The 20,257-nt window shown below is 42.0% G+C and overlaps 1 protein-coding gene across 2 annotated transcripts in view; it reads left to right on the top strand.

Annotated features, from left to right (window-relative positions):
• DSG2 (desmoglein 2) overlaps window positions 1–20,257 on the top strand; it is a 62,903-nt gene that overhangs the window by 12,669 nt on the left and 29,977 nt on the right. Inside the window, exons 1-8 of one of the 2 annotated variants that reach the window (XM_070049913.1) lie at window positions 4,259–4,315; window positions 11,192–11,227; window positions 12,493–12,624; window positions 14,961–15,122; window positions 15,546–15,690; window positions 16,514–16,680; window positions 19,431–19,568; window positions 19,680–19,865. In XM_070049913.1, the coding sequence (XP_069906014.1) occupies window positions 4,274–4,315; window positions 11,192–11,227; window positions 12,493–12,624; window positions 14,961–15,122; window positions 15,546–15,690; window positions 16,514–16,680; window positions 19,431–19,568; window positions 19,680–19,865 (1,008 nt within the window). In that variant the 5' untranslated portion in view covers window positions 4,259–4,273. Of the gene's footprint in view, window positions 1–4,258; window positions 4,316–11,191; window positions 11,228–12,492; window positions 12,625–14,960; window positions 15,123–15,545; window positions 15,691–16,513; window positions 16,681–19,430; window positions 19,569–19,679; window positions 19,866–20,257 lie in introns of those variants that run through there. The other variant, XM_008261177.4, reaches the window with a different exon arrangement.

The raw sequence follows: 20,257 nt of genomic DNA, 5'->3' as shown, positions 1-20,257 counted from the left end.
CTTGGAATCCATTGCTGATGAGTTCAAGTAGGACCTGAAGTTTGTCTTCCTGACAGACCACTGCCATCTTATGGTAGGAACGAATGACCTGAAGCTCTTGGTTTGCTTAAACTTCTTAGTGGGGAAAAGACTTTTACTTCATTTTATTTTTTAGTGTGATTTTCAGAGAAACATTGCAGAAAAAAAAAATTGGATATAGCCCACAGTTTTTGTCCATTAATTTATGTGTAATCTATTATACAGATTTACTTAGATTTTGCCCAGTTCCAAAAGCACCTGTGGCTATTCTAGAAAACACAAATCAAAACAATAGTAAAATATTTAAAAAATGATACACTTAGGATCAATAAAACTTGAACTGGAAGAAGAGGTATAAATCAGATAAAATCTGTAGTTAAGTAATGCTGATGAGGTTGATTAGTTCTTATAAATTGCAGTCTTATGAGGAGCAAAAGTCACAATTCCTGCATTTCCACATTGGGAGGACATCTGTCCACACATCCCTCATAATGAAGGGCTCTTGAATGAGTCATCCAGGTTCTCTCCTTCCTTTCCCTTGCTAGTCTGTGATTTTACACGATGGTTCCCAAAAGTGATCCCTGGACAGTCAGCATCAGCATTACCTGGAAACTACTGAGAAATGCAAATCCAGGTGCCCCACCCCACCACTTCTGAATCACAGACTCTAAGGTGGAGCCCAGCCTTTTGTTTTGTAACCAAGCAACCACCCAATGACAACCACTGTTAATTCTGAGTAGAAAAGTATATTAAATATTAGGAAGTCTAGTTTTAGCTATTTGTTAGCAACTGTGATTTTTTAATGGTTCAATGCCTAAAGAAATTGACACTGAATAAAATAATGTTGGTTTTTCAACAAATAAAATAATGTTGGTCTGGCATTTGGCTTAGTGGTTAAGCCACCAATTAGAATGACCACATCCCACATCAGAGTACCTGGGTTCAAGTCCCTGTTCTGGCCCCTGGAGGAGGGCAGTGATAACTCAAGTAATTAGGTTCCTGCCACCCACATGGGAGTTCTAGACTGAGTTCCTGATACCTGGCTTAAGCCTGGCTGAACCGCAACAGCTACTGTCAGCATTTGAGGAGGTGAACCAGCAGGTGGGAGCATATTCTTTCTCTGTCTCTCTGTGCCAACCATCTAAACAAAAGAGATCTCTGAAGAATGATGTTTATTGGGGAATTACACTGCATTGCAGTGAGAATACGCACATTATAGTAGACTGTGGGTATGTTTAGAGAAACTGAGGCAAGACACAGTTTTAAAAGGCAAAAATGAAGAGGATTCCATCAAGTATTCTGAAACAATAATTTCTGGCCACAGTGACTAACAGCCAGGGTGACGACGTTCGTCTGAGGTTAAGCAGACAGTTCCTGGCAGTTTCTGCCATGTAAGGTTGTGGTGACCTCTGTGGAGACTCTGATCCTGGTAAAGTCTTTTGTGATAGGTGGGATCACACGGTAATCATAATGTCTGGCTTTACATATTTTTTGTTAGGGTTGACACAAGTGACTCCATTTTGATTCTGACAACTTTCACATTCCTTTCACAAAACCAAGGGAGAGGGGATATAGGAGCTATCCATACTTACACAAAACTGAACCTGAAATAAAAATTCATAGCATGATGCAGCAAGTCAAGTGTAGCACAGCATTGCTAAATCCATGTTTTAAAATTCTTTGCATCAGTAAGATATCAAAGAAAATGCCTTCTTCTTTGAAGATAACTTCAGTATAACTCGCTTGAAATCATAATTGTTACATTAAAATTAGCTGAAACTTCTAAAGAGCTGGCAAAAGAATATAAACCATATACTTTGTTGTGGCCAGATGTTAAATATTTACTATCTGAAATTCAAATTCAGAGCTCATAAATTAAAAAACAGAGTCCAAAATACTGCCTTTCTTGATTGGTTGGGGGCTTTTTAAATTAGCAACTATGAAAAATATATTTATATATTTAAATCTGCTGTTGAGTGACATTGCTATCTGGGTCATTTATAAACACTACTTTTAAGTTGGGATTTCCCAAATAAATCATGGTGTTCAACCCTAAAATATGAAATTTTATAAAGACTTTCAGCACCACCACCACCCTGCCACTACCAAAAAGAGGAGTAACTGAGTGTGACCCGCACTGTGGTACAGCGGGTAAAGCCATTGCCTGCAGCGCCAGCATCCCATATGGGCACTGGTTCAAGTCCCAGCTGCTCCACTTCCCATCCAGCTTTCTGCTATGGCCTGGGAAAGCAGTAGAAGATGGTGCAAGTCCTTGAACTTGGAAGACCCAGAAAAAGCTCCTGGCTCCTGGTTTCAGATCAGCCTAGCTCTGTTATGGCCCCAGTTATGGCCCCAGTTATGGCCATCTGGGGAGTGAACCAGCAGGTGGAAGATATCTCTCTCTCTCTCCCTCTTTCTCTCTCTCATTCTTTCTCTTTCTCTCTGTAACTCTGCCTCTCAAATAAATAAATAAATAATGCCTTAAAAAATAAGAGTTAGTATAGTAGGTGAAATTCTAATGTAGCTGTGGTCTACACTACATTTTTCAGAGTAACTCTTCACGTTCAGGGGCCTCCCTGACTGCACTTGAACTCTTCTGGATGAGTTTCTGTGACTACACACATCCAGCCAAAACCTTTTCTGGCCACAGAAGCTACTGAGGACCAGACCCCCAGCTCTGTAAATACAAGTAGAAAAATCAGGATGTGGGACCAGAGGAAATAAGGAACCCACTTTATTTTATCTCATTTTTTTTAATTTTATTTTTTAAGATTTATTTATTTCTTTGAAAGTCAGAGTTACAGGCCGGCACCGCGGCTCACTAGGCTAATTCTCCGCCTTGCGGCGCCAGCACACTGGGTTCTAGTCCCGGTCGGGGCACCGGATTCTGTCCCGGTTGCCCCTCTTCCAGGCCAGCTCTCTGCTGTGGCCAGGGAGTGCAGTGGAGGATGGCCCAAGTCCTTGGGCCCTGCACCCCATGGGAGACCAGGATAAGTACCTGGCTCCTGCCATCGGATCAGCGTGGTGCGCCGGCCGCAGCACACCGGCCGTGGTGGCCATTGGAGGGTGAACCAACGGCAAAGGAAGACCTTTCTCTCTGTCTCTCTCTCTCACTGTCCACTCTGCCTGGTCAGAAGGGCAGATAAGAAAAAGAAATAACACGAATGTTAGCAGGTGGTTGGGCATGATGCCCAAGAGCAACTGGTCATCTCTGGCATGTGAGACGTGAAGATCACCCATTGTGACCCAACTGCTTGCCTTCTCCTCAGGGTTACTTCTGAGTGGAAATAATAATAAACAATTGCAACGCCTCAGAATTGAAATGATATTTAAGCTACTTTGCGAGATCTCCTCTGTGTTGACAAATGTATTGGTATGAGATGTTAATGTTAAGAAATTACCTCACCATAGAATCACATAGTAGGACAGTAGGAACTGTGACGGAGAAGCTGTTGGCTGGGAGGAGCTGCTGTCCAGGGACTTGTGACCCTTCTTGGCTTCTGCGGGTTCAGCTGCTCAAGGTGACTGCAGAACAGGAAGCTTTCTCTACAGATGCTGATCTGGAGAACAAAGAGCCATTGACTGGATTTATACAGTCATGTGCGACCTTCTCCCTTCACCTCCCAAAAATAATTTTTCCTTGCCAGTCTGTACAAGATGCACAGGATCCAACAGTAGAAATTTTTACAATAACGTTAAAAAGTTTTTACAAGGGGCTAAATACAATATTACAATAAGGTTAAAAAATTTTTACAGTGGGTTAAAGCCCCAGCTTGTGGTGCTGGCATCCCATATGGGTACTTGTTCAAGTGCTGGCTACTCCACTTCTGATCCAGCTCCCTGATAATGCTCCTGGGACAGCAATAGAAAATGGCCTAAGTCCTTGGGTCCCTGCACCCACAGGGGAGACCCTGGAGAAGCTCCTAGCCCCTAGCTTTGGATTGGCTCAGCTCTGGCCCTTGTGGCCATTTAGGGAGTGAACCAGTGGATTGAAGACCTCTTTCTCTTTATCTATACCTCTCTCTGTAACTCTCTTTTCAAACAAATAAAATAAGTCCTTTAAAAAAGTTTCACAGATTGGAAAGGCTTTTGGAGGATTTTTTCTGGTTCACCTAAAAACACTTTTTTGGACATAGGGCCTGTAAGCTTGTTTTTCCTCTTCAGACTCGTTGTACCTGATGGTTTTCTGTCACCAAGTTCCTGATGAGAAAAAAAGTCCTGGATTTTATGGTTGGGAGAAACCATAACAGCCACCATGTCCAACCAGCATCCCAGTGCTTTTACAACATCCTCCCAGGTGGGCACCCAAACATGCAGAGTAGAGATGTGCCGAGGGAGGTGCCACGAGTGGAAGTGGAAGATGGGGCAAAGTGCCAGCTCGCTCCATTCACATTGACCAGAATACCCAACCGGTTGGGAAGTGAACATCATCTCCAGGGCCCTTAGGAGTTTGTTTGACCATCAGACTCGGAATGTGTTGAGCAGCATCTCTGGTCACTGCCCATTAGGTGCCAGGAGGAAACATCTCACCTAAAATCCCTGATTTGACAAACAAAAATATTTCCAGACACTACCAAACAGCCACAGTGGTTTGGGGACGGGTGAGTTGGCAAAGAAAAGTCACCCCTGATTGAGAACCATTGTTCTAAATTATAATTGTGCTCTGGAAGGGCGCACATTTGCTCTAGCATTAAGAGACCAGTTGGGGTGCATACCTGCAGTATCAGAGCACATGGGTTCAATTCCCAGCTCTATTGCAAGTTCTTGGTGCATAGCTATGCCTCAGCCCCCAGTCATCGCAGGCATTTGGAGAGTGAACCGATGAATGGGAACGTTCTCTCTCTCTCTTTCTCTCTCTCTCTCTCTCATGTGTCTGTCTTAAGGAAAGAGACTTAAATTGTTTAAAGGATCCACATTATTTTAGTGTAACATACAGGCAGAAAAGTACACATAAACAAGTGCATTGAGTCTTTACAAACTAAAAACTCCATGTCACCAGTATCACCAGCAATCCGGTGCTCCCTGCAGTCTCTCCCCAGCCCTGTCGGTGGCCACTGTCATGACTTCAGATAGCATGGATTAGCTTTGCCTGTTTTCCACACATCAGTTTAAAAACAGCTCTTTGGAAGAAAAAAAGATACATGACATTAAAAGCACACAGTCTTTTACATGTGTTCCCATCCTAGGACTAAATCCCGCTGATCACTCCCAAATTTATATAAATTTTTGTCTCCAAACAAAGCCTCTTTCCTGAGCTCCACACACTGGGGCTAGTTTCCCAGGCATTGGTCTCCTTTGAGTAGAGAAGGTGATTGTGAAACTATGCCAACAGAGCTGAACAAACCTCCTCTCTGATTAAGAAAAAAAGATTGACCACGCCCAATCTTTGAGTCACCTTGGACACTCCCCTCACCCTGGAGCACTGAGCAGAGCTCCCTGGCCTCACCCAGCACATGCCTCCCAGTATTCACTGAAAGAGCAGACACTGCACTGATCCACAGAGGCATAGTCAAAGAGAAAAGCCATCACAGGGAAAAAAAAATAAACCAACAGGTAACTCCACAAATGCCTAAAAATAAAGGGAGCAACTCAAGAAACAAGACTAAGGAAGACAACATGACATCCCCAAAGGAGCACAGCAATACTTCAATACTAGAATGTGAGAATGAAGAGATTGAAGAAATGCCAGAATTGGAATTCAAAAACTTGATCATAGGATTACTTAGAGGTAATTGGAAGCAAATCCATGAACTAAAGACACTCATACATGACATGAAAGAAAATTTTTCTCATGAAATTGAGATTTTAAAGAGCATCCTAATATCTGACAGAATAGACTTTAACACAAAAGCTGTTAAAAGAGACAAAAAAGGCCACCTTCCAATGATTAACAGATCATTTCTACAGGAAGATGTGACTATAATAAATATATGTGCACCTAATTACAGGGAACCTGGCTATTTAAAAGATCTGAAACATAGACTCCCATACAGTAGTAACGGGGGACTTCAATACCCCACTTTCAGCAATGGACAGATCAACCAGACAGAAAATCAGCAAGGAAACAACAGAGTTAATCAACACTATAGACCAAAAGGACCTAATGGATATCTATGGAACTTTTCATCCTACTCGTGCAGAATACACCATCTTCTCACCAGTGTGTGGAACTTTGTCTAGGATGTACGTTAGGCCATAGCATAGCCAAGTCTCAGCAGATTCAAAAAAGTTGAAATCATACTATGCAAATCCTCTGATCACAATGGAATAAGATGGAAATCAACAACTCAAGAATCTCTAGAACGTATGCAAACACATGGAGACTGAACAACATGCTTCTGAATGAACAGTGGGTCATAAATAGAAGAGAAATCAAAAAAAAACTGTTGAGCAGTTTTTTTTTTCTTTGATACTATTTGTTGAACTATTTTATTTTATTTTATTTTTGACAGGCAGAGTTAGACAGTGAGAGAGAGAGAGACAGAGAGAAAGGTCTTCCTTTTTCCGTTGGTTCACCCTCCAATGGCCGCTACAGCTGGCACATTGCGGCCGGTGCGCTGCGCCGATCTGAAGCCAGGAGCCAGGTGCTTCCTCCTGGTCTCCCATGCAGGTGCAGGGCCCAAGGACCTGGGCCATCCTCCACTGCACTCCCAGGCCACAGCAGAGAGCTGGACTGGAAGAGGAGCAACCGGGACAGAATCCGGTTGCCCCAACTAGGACTAGAACCTGGGCTGCCAGTGATGCAGGCGAAGGATTAGCCTAGTGAGCCGCAGCGCCAGCCAAACTCTTTTCTTAGTATAGAGTTAATCTTCTCTGTATTAAGTTAGGTGAGAATTGGAGAGGGAGGAGAAAGAAGAGTGGGAGTGGGAAGGTGGGTATGGTGGGAAGAATCACTATCACTGTATTCCTGAAGTCATATTTTTTTTTAAGACTTATTTATTTGAAAGAGTTACAAAGAGGCAGAGAGAGGCAGAGATCTTCCTTCTGCTGGTTTACTCCCCAAATAGCCACAACAGCCCCAGAGCTGGGCTGATCCAAAGCCAGGAGCCTGGGCTTCTTCTGGGTCTCCCACGTGGGTGCAAGGGCCAGGGACTTGGGCCATCTTCCACTGCTTTCCCAGGCCTTAGCAGAGAGCTGGACTGGAGTGGAGCAGTGGGACTTGAACCAGTGCCCATATGGGATGCCAGCACTTCAGACAACAGCTTCACCCACTACGCCAGAGTGCCAGCCCCATAAAGTTGTATTTATGAAATGCATGAAGTTTGTATACCTTAAATAAAAGGTTTATGGGGAAAAATAATAAACTAATCTCAAAACACAGAACAACAAAAACAGAACATTGTTTCTTGGAATATTATAGGGTTTAGAAAATTGAGGTTATGAATAAATCTGAATTTCAGAAATCTTCTTTTGGAGGCTTTATAAAGGTACTTATTTATTTGAAAGGGAGAGTTACAGAAAGAAGGAGAGACAGGGAAAGGTATTCTTTCATTCATTGGTCCACTCCCCAAATGGCTACAACAGCTGGAGCTGAGTCTCCAAAGCGAGGAGCCAGGAGCTTTCTCCAGGTGTCCCACATGGGTGCAGGGGCCCAAATACTTGGACCATCTTCTGCTTTTACAGGAGCATTAGCAGGGAGCTGGATTGGAAGTGGAGCAGCCGGGATTCAAACTGGCACCCACCGCAGCTTAACCTGCTATGTCACAATGCTGGCTCCCAGAAATCTCAAGATGAGAACTATGAAAGACTTGTAACAGAGGGAATTCTATTTATTTTATGCCAGTCATGGTTATAGTTACAATTCCTATGTTATCTCTTTAATTTTCACAACAACCCTGTGAAATGAAATATCAGTTATGTTTCTTTGAGAGGCAAGTTTCCAAACCCAGGTTGGATAAGTAGGCTACTCACTGTTTCATAGGAAGAGGTCCACGGTGTGCCTACTCTTTGGCCAGTCTGCATCACAACTCAAAGGTATTATGGTTTCAGTTTGTCTGCTCTAGCATTTTGTTAGCTTGCTTTCTCCTCGTGGGTATAAGATGGCCATGGCCATTCCTATGTCACATCCTTGTTCAACAGTCTCCAGATTCCCTTACATGGGAAGGCTCTGCAAATGCTTCTCTTCTCAGTGAGGAGAAACTTTTGTTTTCCTCTAAAAAAAAAAGTTTATCTTTTAATTCCATTTTCCACAAGACTGTGAACCTAGCCCTAGCCCCCTACCTATGCTTTGTCATATACCAGCCAATCATTGTTCACCTTCGTAAGCTGGCCAGGTCTACCTGATACCTTAGCAAGATGAAGTACGTGACCCCTGAAGATGAGGGGGTGGGGACATGCATTCTACATCCCATATCAGAGTGCCTGGTTTGGGTCCCAGCTGCTCCACTTCTGATCCGGCTTCCTGCTATTGTGCACCTCGGAGGTAGCAGATGATGGCTCAAGTATTTGGGACCCCAAGATTGAGTGCAGGGCTCCTGTCTTCAGCCTTGTCCCCATCCCTGGCTGTTGTGGGCTATTTTGAAGGACAACATTTTAAAAATTGTGTTGGGTGAAATCCCACAGAACAAATCCGAGTCCATACTGATATAAATGATTAAGTAAACAAGTGCAAGAAAAGAGACCAGTCTTTCTGACCAAATAATTCTAAATAACTTGTGTTGATGCTCCTTCCCACCCAGGAGATGGCGCTTAGTGGGAATTATGATAAAATCTGAGCATTAACAACCGGGACTTAGTAAACACTATATTAAATTACAGATGTTGATCTTTTAATTTTGACAGGTATGTCATACTTATTTAAGACATTAACATAAGAGAAATTGGTAAAGGGCCTCTTTTTTATTTTAAGATTTTATTTATTTATTTGAGAGGTAGAGTTACAGATGGTGAGAGGGAGAGAGAGAGAGAGAGGTCTTCCATCCACTGGTTCATTCCCCAAATGGCCATGACAGTTGGAGCTGGGCTGATCCAAAGCCAGGAGCCAAGAGCCAGGAGCTTCTTATGGGTCTCCCACAAAGGCATAGGGGCCCAACCACTTAAGCCATCTTCTACTGCTTTCCCAGGCCATAAGTAGAGAGCTGGATCAGAAGAGAAGCAGTAGAGACACAAACCAGCAGCTGTATGGAATGCCAATGTCATAGACAGAGGCTTAGCATACACTACATCACCAGCCCCCGAGGGACCTCTTGATGCTGTCTTTGCAACATTTACGTAACCGTGTGCTTCTCTGCATGTCTAAGCAAGTAACTTCTAGAAAGTAAATTCCAGTAAAAATCAATAGATGCTCATGGTAAATTTTTTTACTAGAAAGCTATAAATTGCTCCCTTACATCCTAGTAAAACACATGAGATTTGGTCATAATAATAAAATTACTTAAAGTAACTTGTAAATATTTTTGCTAGGGCCAGTAAGATTATAGGGAAGAATAAAAGGTGGTAGATAATTCAGTCCAGTCACTCCCTCAGTGTGGCCCATACCAAAGAGAAGAGACTGATGGCTGGACAAGAAATATATTAAATTCTAGGAATATTCCATGATGATGTGACCCTGAGGAACCTTGGGTTCAGGGATTAGTCTTTCCTTTTTAAGATTTCCACCTGAGAAACATGCAGAGGTGTTGCTGTCATTGGTTTCTCCTACCACATCACCCTTGAACATACATGAGGTTTGCAGAACACAGCTTTGCATCTCTAGTCAGTGCTACCACCTGCGATGCCAGCATCCTGTGTGGTGCCAGTTCATGTCCAGGGTGCTCCACTTTTGATCCAACTCCTGCCATGTCCTGAGAAAAGTAGCAGAAGAAGGTCCAAGTGTTTGGGTTCCTGCCACCCATGTAGAAGACCAAGATGAAGTTCTTGCCTGCTGGCTTCAGCATGGCACAATCCTGGCCATTGTGGCCATCTGGGGCGTGAATCATGAAAGGCCACCACAAAACATACCAAACACCAGAGTGAAAGGAAAGGTTTATTGTCAGATGGGGGAAACCTGACAGGGGGGAGGGAGAGGACGAGAGAGGGCAAAAAGAGTAGAGGGGTCGAGAGAGAGAGAGAGACAGACAGACAGACCACAAGCGCAAGCACACGTGTGTGGGGAGGCAGGTCCTGTTATAGTCTCGCAGGGAGTAGTGACGTGGGAGCAGCGAATCCTATTAGGGTAGGGGTGGGGCTGACGCTTGTGGTTGGGCCTTTTGATCACCTGACTTCTAGGAAGCCAGACTGGGCTTAGGACCAAAGCTTACTGTACAAGATGGCAGCGGGGGCCAGAGCCTAAGATGGTGTCTGGGGCTTAAGATGGCGCCACAGATAAGATGGTACCATTGTGGCTCACTTGGTTAATCCTCCACCTGTGGCACCAGCATTCCATATGGGTGCTGGATTCTAGTCCCAGTTGTTCCTCTTCCAGTGTGGCCTGGGAGGGCAGTGGAGGATGACCCCAATGCTTGGGCCCCTGCACTCACATGGGAGACCAGGAGGAAGCACCTGGCTCCTGGCTTTGGATCGCCATAGCTACAATTGTAGTGGCCATTTGGGGGGTGAACCAACAGAAGGAAAACCTTTCTGTCTCTCTCACTGTCTAACTCTCAAATTAAAAAAAAAAAAAAAAGATGTTTTACTAACCAGTAGACGGGGGATTTTTCTATGTCCCTCCCTCCGTCCCTCTGTCTCTGTAACTCTGACTTTCAAATAAATAAGTTAATCTTTAACAATAACAACAAAAAATAACAGTTGGTCAGACTAAGAAAGTGAGAGACCAGAGCAGCGTGGGCAGTCATGTGTGCCCCACGGGATGATAATGGTTACCTAGGGAGGCTCATCTCACACCGATGGCCTGGGGGAAAGGCACGGTGGGCCCTGGGCAACATGAAATGAAACCCATGGGGTGAGCACACAGGATCAGGGAACGACTAAGAAATCACAACGCGGACTATTTTGATTTTCAGCACATTCGTTGTTTTCCAGAGCAGGTAGTGTGCATCAAGGAAAACGGAGCTTCTTCCCTCTGGTCCTGGATGTTGAAGGAAGGCAATCATTTATTATTATTATTGGCATTGACAGCTAAACATTTTTCCTAAGCATCTGTGGTGTCCTGGGTGTTAGATTATTCATCAACAATGTTTCTAAATGGAACTGAGTGATAAATTGTGTTAAGTATTACATAATTTTGTTTTTACAGGTCTGCTTTAACTTTGGAAATGGACTTCATTTTGAGGTAAGGAACCAAAGGTATTCATTCTGTCTTCTGGACTCAGCTGTAATTTCATGGCAGGCAGTTTGGCTGTGCTTGGCCAGATGAAAGCCCAAATGGCATTGGAGTTACAGTTCCCATTGAAACAAGTGCAGAGGAACAGATCCAGAATGTTCACTGTATTAGGACAGCCCAGAAACCCATCACTATGGGAATGCTAAGACAGTTTATGGTAGCTGGAAGAATTTCCCTGATGAGGTGCTGAGCAAATAATCAAAGAGCAAAGTGAAAGAAGGCATAAGTCCATTTGAATAGGAAGATGGCCTTGGGGCAGACCCTTGGCACAGCAGTTGAGATACCACTTGGGCTTCTAGCACCCCATATCAGAGGGCCTGGATTTGAGTCCCAGCCCCTCTGCTTTCGGTTCAGCTTCTTGCTGATGTTTACCTTGGGAGGCAGCAGGTGATGCCTTCCATGAGGGAGATAGGGATGGAGTGAGTTCCTGGCTCCAAGCTTCAGCTTCAGGCTGGCCCAGCCAGCTGTTGTGGGCATTTAGGGAATGAACAAACAGATGGTAGCGCTCTCTCCATCTCTCTGCCTTTCAACTAAAGTAAATACTAAATTTTACAGGAAAAAGACCTTTGTATATGTGTTAACATATGCAACTATCTAATCATAAAAGATAATAAAAGGTATACATCAAGCTGTTAACAGTGAGTACTCTGAAATATGAGTGAAAAGTAGGAGGAAATTTATAGAGTAATTTTCCACCTAAGATTCTGGGGAAAAAAAAGTGATGATAAATTTGATGTTAATTAACTAATCTGAAAACCATAAACTTGTTCCAAGGCAGCTTCACCAGTCTGGTCAAATATTTATATTAACAGGCCACTAAGATTTAGTGTTAAAAAATGTACTAATTTCCTTTTAAACCAAGCACCACCACAGAAAAGCAAAATTGCAATTTCAGTTTGTTAGAAAAATTTTTAACTTGACAGTTTGTAAGGTCATTAAATTCTTCTCTAGCCTTTTGACCTCTTCTCCCTGGGAAACCTTTTCTTACTATTAAAAACAAAACTCTACTTGTCTGTCTGTTTAGAGGCAATCCGTTGAATGCTTCGAGTTTTTTTTCCAGAATATCTACATTTGTTCTTTGAAAATGTAGCCTGTTAAGAAATAGAAGCAATACCATAAAATTTGCACTACTTTTAAAGTTTGGTGACTCTCAGGCTACCATTCTCATATTTTAGGATACATAGTAATTTTTTGATAATATTTTATTGTCATAGGCCCTAAATACAAGGAATGAAAATAAACCACTCGCTAAGCACGCTCACGCAAGGTACAAACGGGCCTGGATCACTGCCCCAGTGGCTCTTCGGGAGGGAGAGGACCTGTCCAAGAAGAATCCAATTGCCAAGGTACCCTGTAAAGAGGAGCATGAAGCATATTCACATGAGTAAAACACTTAAAAATTTAAGGAAAATTATATAATATACATAATGAATATTTGATATTGGGATATGTTTGAAAAATGCCATCTTTAAGATCTTCCTTCATATTCCAGAAGATGCAGCATCACTGGCGAAAATGTATATAACTTTGGGTTTTGATTAAATGAGGAGCTAAGGGACCTGGCTCTAGTCCATAATAATATGAAATGGTAGACTACTTAAAAGAGGATACTATCTTAGAAAAGAGTTTTCAAATGAAAAGAAGTGACGTCCACTAGGTAGGGTGACTGTAAAATCTCTTTCACCAGGGCTGTCCTGATTTATGCTTGTTTTCCCCTTTTACATTCAAACAGTCCCAATTTTTTTTTTTGCTAAGTCATGTTGTATTCCTACTAGTATCACTCTCAAAATTAGCATGTAGAAGTCTGAACACTAGATTTTTTTTTTCTTCCCTAGAGCTGCACTCCATAAGTTCTACCTTTTCTGGAAATGGCACCATAATTCCATAATTCCATGCAGTTTCTCAAGCCAAAAGTGTAGAAACTACTATCGGTTCTACTATAAAAGGATATTCCAGGGGTGGACATTTGTCATAGCAGTTAAGATGCCACTTGGGATACCCACACATTTGAAATACCTGAGATATTCGTACATTCTTTCAATAGCTTTATCCAAATGGATTATTTCTTTGGTGTTTAATAATGTTAGCTATTCTTATGACTTTTAATTATGTAAATTGTCAAGAGCAAAATTTACATAACAAGCAACAAGATTTACAGAATTTCCCCAACTTCCCAAATTCCCTTTCTAGAGGTCAACACTGTCGACACGTTAATATTTTCCAGACTTTGTGAAATACAAAAGTGTATATATCCTTACATACTCTTAACTTGCAACACAAACCAATAGTGTTGTTCATACAGTTTTTATTTCTAACCTAAATAGCATTATATGTCAATACATAAACATTTAGAAAGTTATTTATAAGTGCCTCATATGTAGGGATACATATACATATATATACATATGTATTTGTTTATGTGCATGCACTTGGCAAAAAGAGAGACAGAAATTCAGTGAAAAGTCTGCTCCAGGCTTACCATTTCATGCCAAGAGCAGAGCTGGTACAGCAGGACATTAGGGGCCCCATCTGCTGTCCTGTGGTTTATCCCATTACAGCCCCAGCCTCAGTACATGTTGGAAAACTTCTGGAAAGATGACGTAACCAATCCTGAAGTTCCAGGACAAATAGCTGGCCAGGCAGGAAGGGAGTGATGACTTCATCCAGGCCCGAGGGAAGAAATCAAGGCACCAGTCAGGTCCACAGAGAAACTTTTACTAACAAAGAACTAGAGATAAGAATAAAATTGCTTATAGAGAATAAAGGTAATTAGAGAAGACCTAGCTGGTTGAAGTATAATTATGTTGCCAGAGAATTCCAAACAAGAAATGTGCCTGACTACTTCAGTCTTCCTGTAAAAGGATATCTTCTTCATGCTGTCCTGATGATTAGAGAGATTTGTGAAGCTGATGTGACTCTGCAGTTTTTAGTATATGCTAGATTTAAAATCTGCATCCCACAATCTCCATACCACAGTCTGCCCAGCTCTGTCTTAATTTCAGAACCCTTAAGAGGTAAGTTGTATTATCTTTCTCACTTTGCACATAAGAAGATTGAGGAACAGGGAGCCCAGGTAACTCAGTATCACAAAACTGAGTGCAGGATCAGAACCCAGGGCCTCTGACACCAGCACATGTGCTCATGAGCCCTGTGCTGTGCCTCATCCCTGCCATCAACATGGTGACAGTTTCAGAGGGAAACTGTCCATTAACAGTATTTCCATGTCGAGGCTTGTGTTGTGGTACAGCAGGTTAAGTCAGTGCTTGTGATGCCAGCATCCCATATCCCAGTACCGGTCCCAGTCTTGGCTGCTCAGCTTCCAGTCCAACTTCCTGCCAATGCACCTGGGGAGCAGTAGATGATGGCTCAATTACTGGAGTCCGTACTACCCACGTGGGAGACCAGCATGGCTTTCCTGCTCCTGGCTTGGGGCTGGCCCAACCTTGGCTGTTGCAGCCTTTTTGGAGGGTGAACCAGTGAGTGGAAAAAGATCTCCCTCTCTTTGTGTGTGTGTGTGTGTGTGTGTGTGTGTGTGAGAGCGTGACTCCATCTCTCCACTGCCATTCAAATAAATACATCTTTTAAAAAATATTTACTTGTAAATGATAAATAAACCTTTAAAAAGTATTTACTTGTGAATGATAGAGTATAACATGAGGCATTCTTCTGTATTTTCTGTTAGATACATTCTGATATTGCAGAAGAAAGACAACTAAAAATTACGTACAAATACACTGGAAAGGGGATTACAGAGCCACCTTATGGTATATTTGTCTACAATAAAGACACTGGAGAACTGAATATTACCACCATTCTCGATCGAGAAGAAACTCCCTTTTTTGTGGTAAGAAGAATTTGACACTTCAGAGCTAGTCGTTATCTTTGGCAACACAGTCAACCTCTGTGTCCAGGGGTTCCACATCCATGGACTAAAGCAAACCACGGAACAAAAATATTCCAGGAAAAAAAATGGCATTTGTACTGAACATATACTGACATTTTTTTTCTTGTCCTTATTCCCTAAACAATGAAGCATAACAACTATCTGTATGGCATTTACATTGCATTAGGTAGCGTATGTGACCTAGCAATGTTTTAAAGTATCCTAGAGGATAAGTGATTTGAGCATCCACAAATTTGGGTATCAATAGGGAGCCTAGACCCAGAGGGTGACTGTGGTTATGATTCGTGATTTTTTTGATAGTAGAATAATTCAACTGCCTGAGCTTAAATATAATCTTATTTATTATTTATGTCATGATATTAGCTAACAGGTTATGCCTTGGATAGCAGAGGAAACAACCTGGAGAAACCATTAGATCTACGTATTAAAGTTCTTGATATCAATGACAACGAGCCAGTGTTCACCCAGGATATCTTTGTTGGGTCCATTGAAGAGCTGAGTGCAGCACGTAAGAGTCTATTATTTTCCATAAATGAACACTCAAAGTCATGTTATCTCCGTTGTGTAAAGAAATGCTAAATCCCCTATCTTGATGGGAGTTGAGTATTACCACAGGACAAATAATAATTCTGTGCTCAGTTTGTAACAGTTTTTCTTATGATAAATTCAAAGGACTTTACACACCATTTTTTATACCCTTCAAATAGATTGATGTTTGAAGATAGTTTCCATAACAACTACTCAGCACTGCCCTGTAGCAGAACAACCATAGACACTGTGTCAACAAGTAAATGGGAGTGGCTTTGTTCCCATAAAACTTTATTTACAAAAGTGGGTGATTGGTCTGCGTTGGGCCACTGGGTGTGGTTGCTGACCTCTGACTTCTATTACTTTAAGGTTTATGGACAGCATTGTTCAACACAGTGCTTTATATGAGGACTTACATTAGAGATTTCTGTTTGAACATAGGATAGTTCTTCTGATTTGTTTGTATCTTCATAAACATCAGGACTGTGTATCTGCTCAGCTTCTTTGATTGTGTTGGCTTCGAGAACTATGTGAAACAAATATGTAGCACTCCAATAGCAGTATTTCAAGACACCCTAACCCCAGCCTTGCCTTCATCTGGTTTTCCCATCTCCATTGTTCAGCTTACTTACTTACTGATCCAGGGAAATTTTGTATTGTAATAAACTGTGATGTTGCTAAGCACCTGAACTCTATATGGAATAATGTAAAATATTATTTATTTTATAAATAAAGTCATAACATATGTAGTAAGTGTGCTAAATGTTGAATTTTATCTTGGATGTTTTTATTTCTAATGCCAGATACTCTTGTGATGAAAATCAATGCAACAGATGCAGATGAACCCAATACCCTGAATTCTAAAATTTCCTATAGAATCGTATCTCAGGAACCTGCTAATCCTCCCGTGTTCTACCTAAACAAAGATACAGGGGAGATTTTTACGACCAGCATTGCCTTGGACAGAGAGGTAAATTAGCATTTTATGTTTTCTGTCTTTTAAGCTCTCTACTGTCCTTCACATTTTTCCTCAATTTTGCTTTTCTACTTTTAAATTTTGTTCTATATCATCAAACTCTTGGAATTATCCTCTTTTCAGCACGAGCTTTCTGCTATATGGCTGTTGAGCACTTGAAACGTGTCTAGTCTAAATGAGATATGCTGTATGAATATCGAGATATAGAAAATATGCCCTAGATTTGGAAGACTTGACATGAAAAAGAAAGAATGTTAAATGTCACCTTCACATTCCTTTTGCTGATTACCTGTTGAAATGATAGTATTTTGGATAGCATGGGTTAAATAAAATGTATGTTTGACATTATTATCACCTGTTTGACTTTACTTTTTTTTTAAATGCAGCTACCAACTTAAAACTACATAAAGACAGCACCCTTTAGGGCCTCTGCAGCCAGGATGCTGTTGGCCAGAGAGCCCTGAAGCAAATTCCTCAGTTTACAGCTCTCTAATGCAATGTCAGGAGCCGAAACCTATATGAGGGTTGGGCCGTGGGAAACAGGAATCCTAGTTAGGGTATACAAGTATTTGTAAAGGAGACAGTTACTATAAAGCCCAAGTTAAAGGAAAACTTTGATAGAGTCTACTAGAAAGACTATTCCATCAAACATCTCACTTTTTTATTTCTAACTGGAAGGGGAAAAGAGGGGGGGAGAGGAATAGAAGATTTTTTTAATGCTTCATACATGAAGGTTTTAAAAGTGTACAAGGGTAAAAGAACATGATGCTAGGGCCCATGGTAAAGCTACCACCTGAGATGCCAGTATCCCACGTGGGCACCAGTTCAAGTCCCAACTGCTCCAGTTCTTGTCCAGCTCCCTACTAGTGCGCCTGGGAAAGCAGCAGATGATGACCCAAGTACGTGAGCCCCTGCACCCACATGGGAAACCTGGATGGAAGTCCATGCTTTTGGCTTTTGCCTGGCCCAGCTCCTGCTGTTGTGGGGAGTGAACCAGAGGCTGGAAGGTCTCTGTCTTTGTAATTCATCCTTTCAAATAAATAAAAAACACTGTGCTGCTGTCAGATATAAATCTAGGTATTGAGTATCACTTGGAAAAAAGACTTCTGTGCCCAGACCCAGCATTTTTATTAGAACCTTTGTAAAATTAAAGAATATGGCTATTCCTAAAGGTCTAGTTTTTACTTTTGTACATGAAATTTGAGTACTCCCTGAATTTGTGGTGTGAATTTTAATAAGCTGCTGCCTCTGAAGTCTGGGAAGTTTAGTCAGTAATCATGACTGTCAGTCAGTTACCAGGTATTTATTGCCAAGTGCTGCTCCAATCCTTGTATGTGGATCAACCCATTTAATCCACATAGAAACCCCATGAAGCATATCAAGTTATTACGCCATCTTACACCCAAGGAAGGAATTGAAGGTCAAAGGGATTCTGTGTGTATCCAGTGCAGCAAGTGAGTCACAAAGGTGGAATTGGAGCCACGGCAGCTGGCTCAAGAGCACTGTTGGTCTTGCTGTTCCCTGAATCACTCGGTCCCACCCAGTATGGATGCTGGCTGCCTTCTTAAACTCTAGCCTCACTGAATGGAGACAAAACATAAGGGTATCCCCTGGGAGAGAATAATATACTTTTTTTTTTTTTTTAAGATTTATTTATATATTTGAGAGGCAGAGTTACAGATAGAGAGGACGAAAGACAGAGAGGCTTTCCATCCACCAGTTCACTCCCCAAATGGCCACAACGGCCAGAGCTGGGCTGATCTGAAGCCAGGAACTTCTGGGACCTCCCACGTGACTGCAGGAGTCCAAGCACTGGGGCCATCTTTCACTGATTTTTTCAGGTGATTAACAGGGAGTTGGATCAGAAGAGAAGCAACCGGGACTTGAACCAGTACCTATATGGGATTCTGGTGCCGCAGGTGGAGGCTTAACCTGCAACGCCACAGCAATGGCCTCAAGAGTTCCAAGAGTTTACTTTTGATTGACTTGCGATATCATCCTGCAGACCTGTTCTTTGAGATTCTCATACCTCTGGGGAAGACCAGGCAGAGTTCACAAAGTCTGATAAGAACCAATTCTGCAGTCCTGGCAGCACTCCATGGTGAAATAACCAGATTTTGAACAGTGCTTCTTTGTGCAGACTCTTTTAAGGAGAGAATCATCGCTTAATAATTATCATCAATGACATATTCAAGACTTTTTAAAAAAGATTTATTTATTTATTTGAAAGGCAGAGAGAGTTAAAGAGATATCCTCCATCCACTGGTTCACTTCCCAAATGGCCACAACAGTCGGGGCTGGGTCAAGCCAAATTTAGGATCCAGGAGCTTCTTCCAGGTCTCCTACATGGATGCAGGGGCCAGAACAATTGGTCCATCTTCTGCTGCTTTCCCAAGCACAATAGCAGGGAGCTGGATGGGAAGTAGAGCAGCTGGGACTTGAACAGGCACCTATGTGGGATGCCAGTGTTGCAGGCAGCAGCTTAACTCGCTGTACCACAGTGCCAGCCCTGACATGTTTAAGGATCTATGAACAACTCTCCTAAATTTTTCAGCCCTTCTGCAAAAGCTCTATCTACAAATGAGTAGCATTTTCACTAGAATAACTCCATAACATGAAATTTATGTACATGAATAAGATACACTGTGGTCCATTTCTTAATGATAAGGTCAGCTAGAACCAGACAGACAGACTTGGGAGCAATTGATTTTCACCCCAGCTGGATATTTTTCCTTTCTCTGCAGGAACACAGCAGCTATACTTTAACAGTAGAAGCAAGAGATGGGAATGGACAGATAACAGATAAACCAGTAAAGCAAGCTCAAGTTCAGATTCGTGTTTTGGATGTCAATGACAATATACCTGTGTTGGAAAAGGAAATGGTAAGTATAATTTTAGTGGTAAACCTACCTACTCAGATTTTAGTCCTAACTAAAAATTTTTCACTTGAGGCTATTACAGTAAAATAATAACCGTGCGCTCTTGTTTTGCAGTATGAAGGCACAGTTGAAGAAAATCAAGCCAATGTGGAAGTGATACGCATAAAAGTGTTCGATGAAGATGAAATAGGCTCTGATAATTGGTTAGCAAATTTTACATTTGTGTCAGGAAATGAAAAGGGCTACTTACACATAGAAACCGACACTCAAACGAACGAAGGGATTGTGACTCTTGTTAAGGTAAGTACTGAGTGTTCAAGACTGGGACAGGACAGATCGGCTGTCAGTGAGAAGATCAAACACTTACATGTTCTCTGCATACTCAGCTGGCAGCACCACATTTACTTGATGTCGGGCCTACCCCTTTTGCCCAAGTTCTATCATGAGTGAATGGTCCCAGTGCAGTCCGTATTCAGAGCAAGGGACTCTGATCCTGGCCAGAAAGCATAGCACCGCCATGCCAGAAACACAGGTTCTTGGGCCTTACCCTCAAAAAATGATGAAGCTATGATGAAGCTCAGAAACTTGCCTTTTAACAAAAGCCTACTTATGATTCTCAAATAAATCATATGAGAGTATTCTAATCTCTGATGCTTGATTGAATCAGTGAAGGAAAGTTGAATCGAATAATC

Source organism: Oryctolagus cuniculus, chromosome 10, assembly GCF_964237555.1.
Source record: "Oryctolagus cuniculus chromosome 10, mOryCun1.1, whole genome shotgun sequence".
Classification (NCBI taxonomy): domain Eukaryota; kingdom Metazoa; phylum Chordata; class Mammalia; order Lagomorpha; family Leporidae; genus Oryctolagus; species Oryctolagus cuniculus.
Note: the sequence above shows the minus strand (reverse complement) of the source record. Positions and strands in the feature narration are given on the sequence as shown.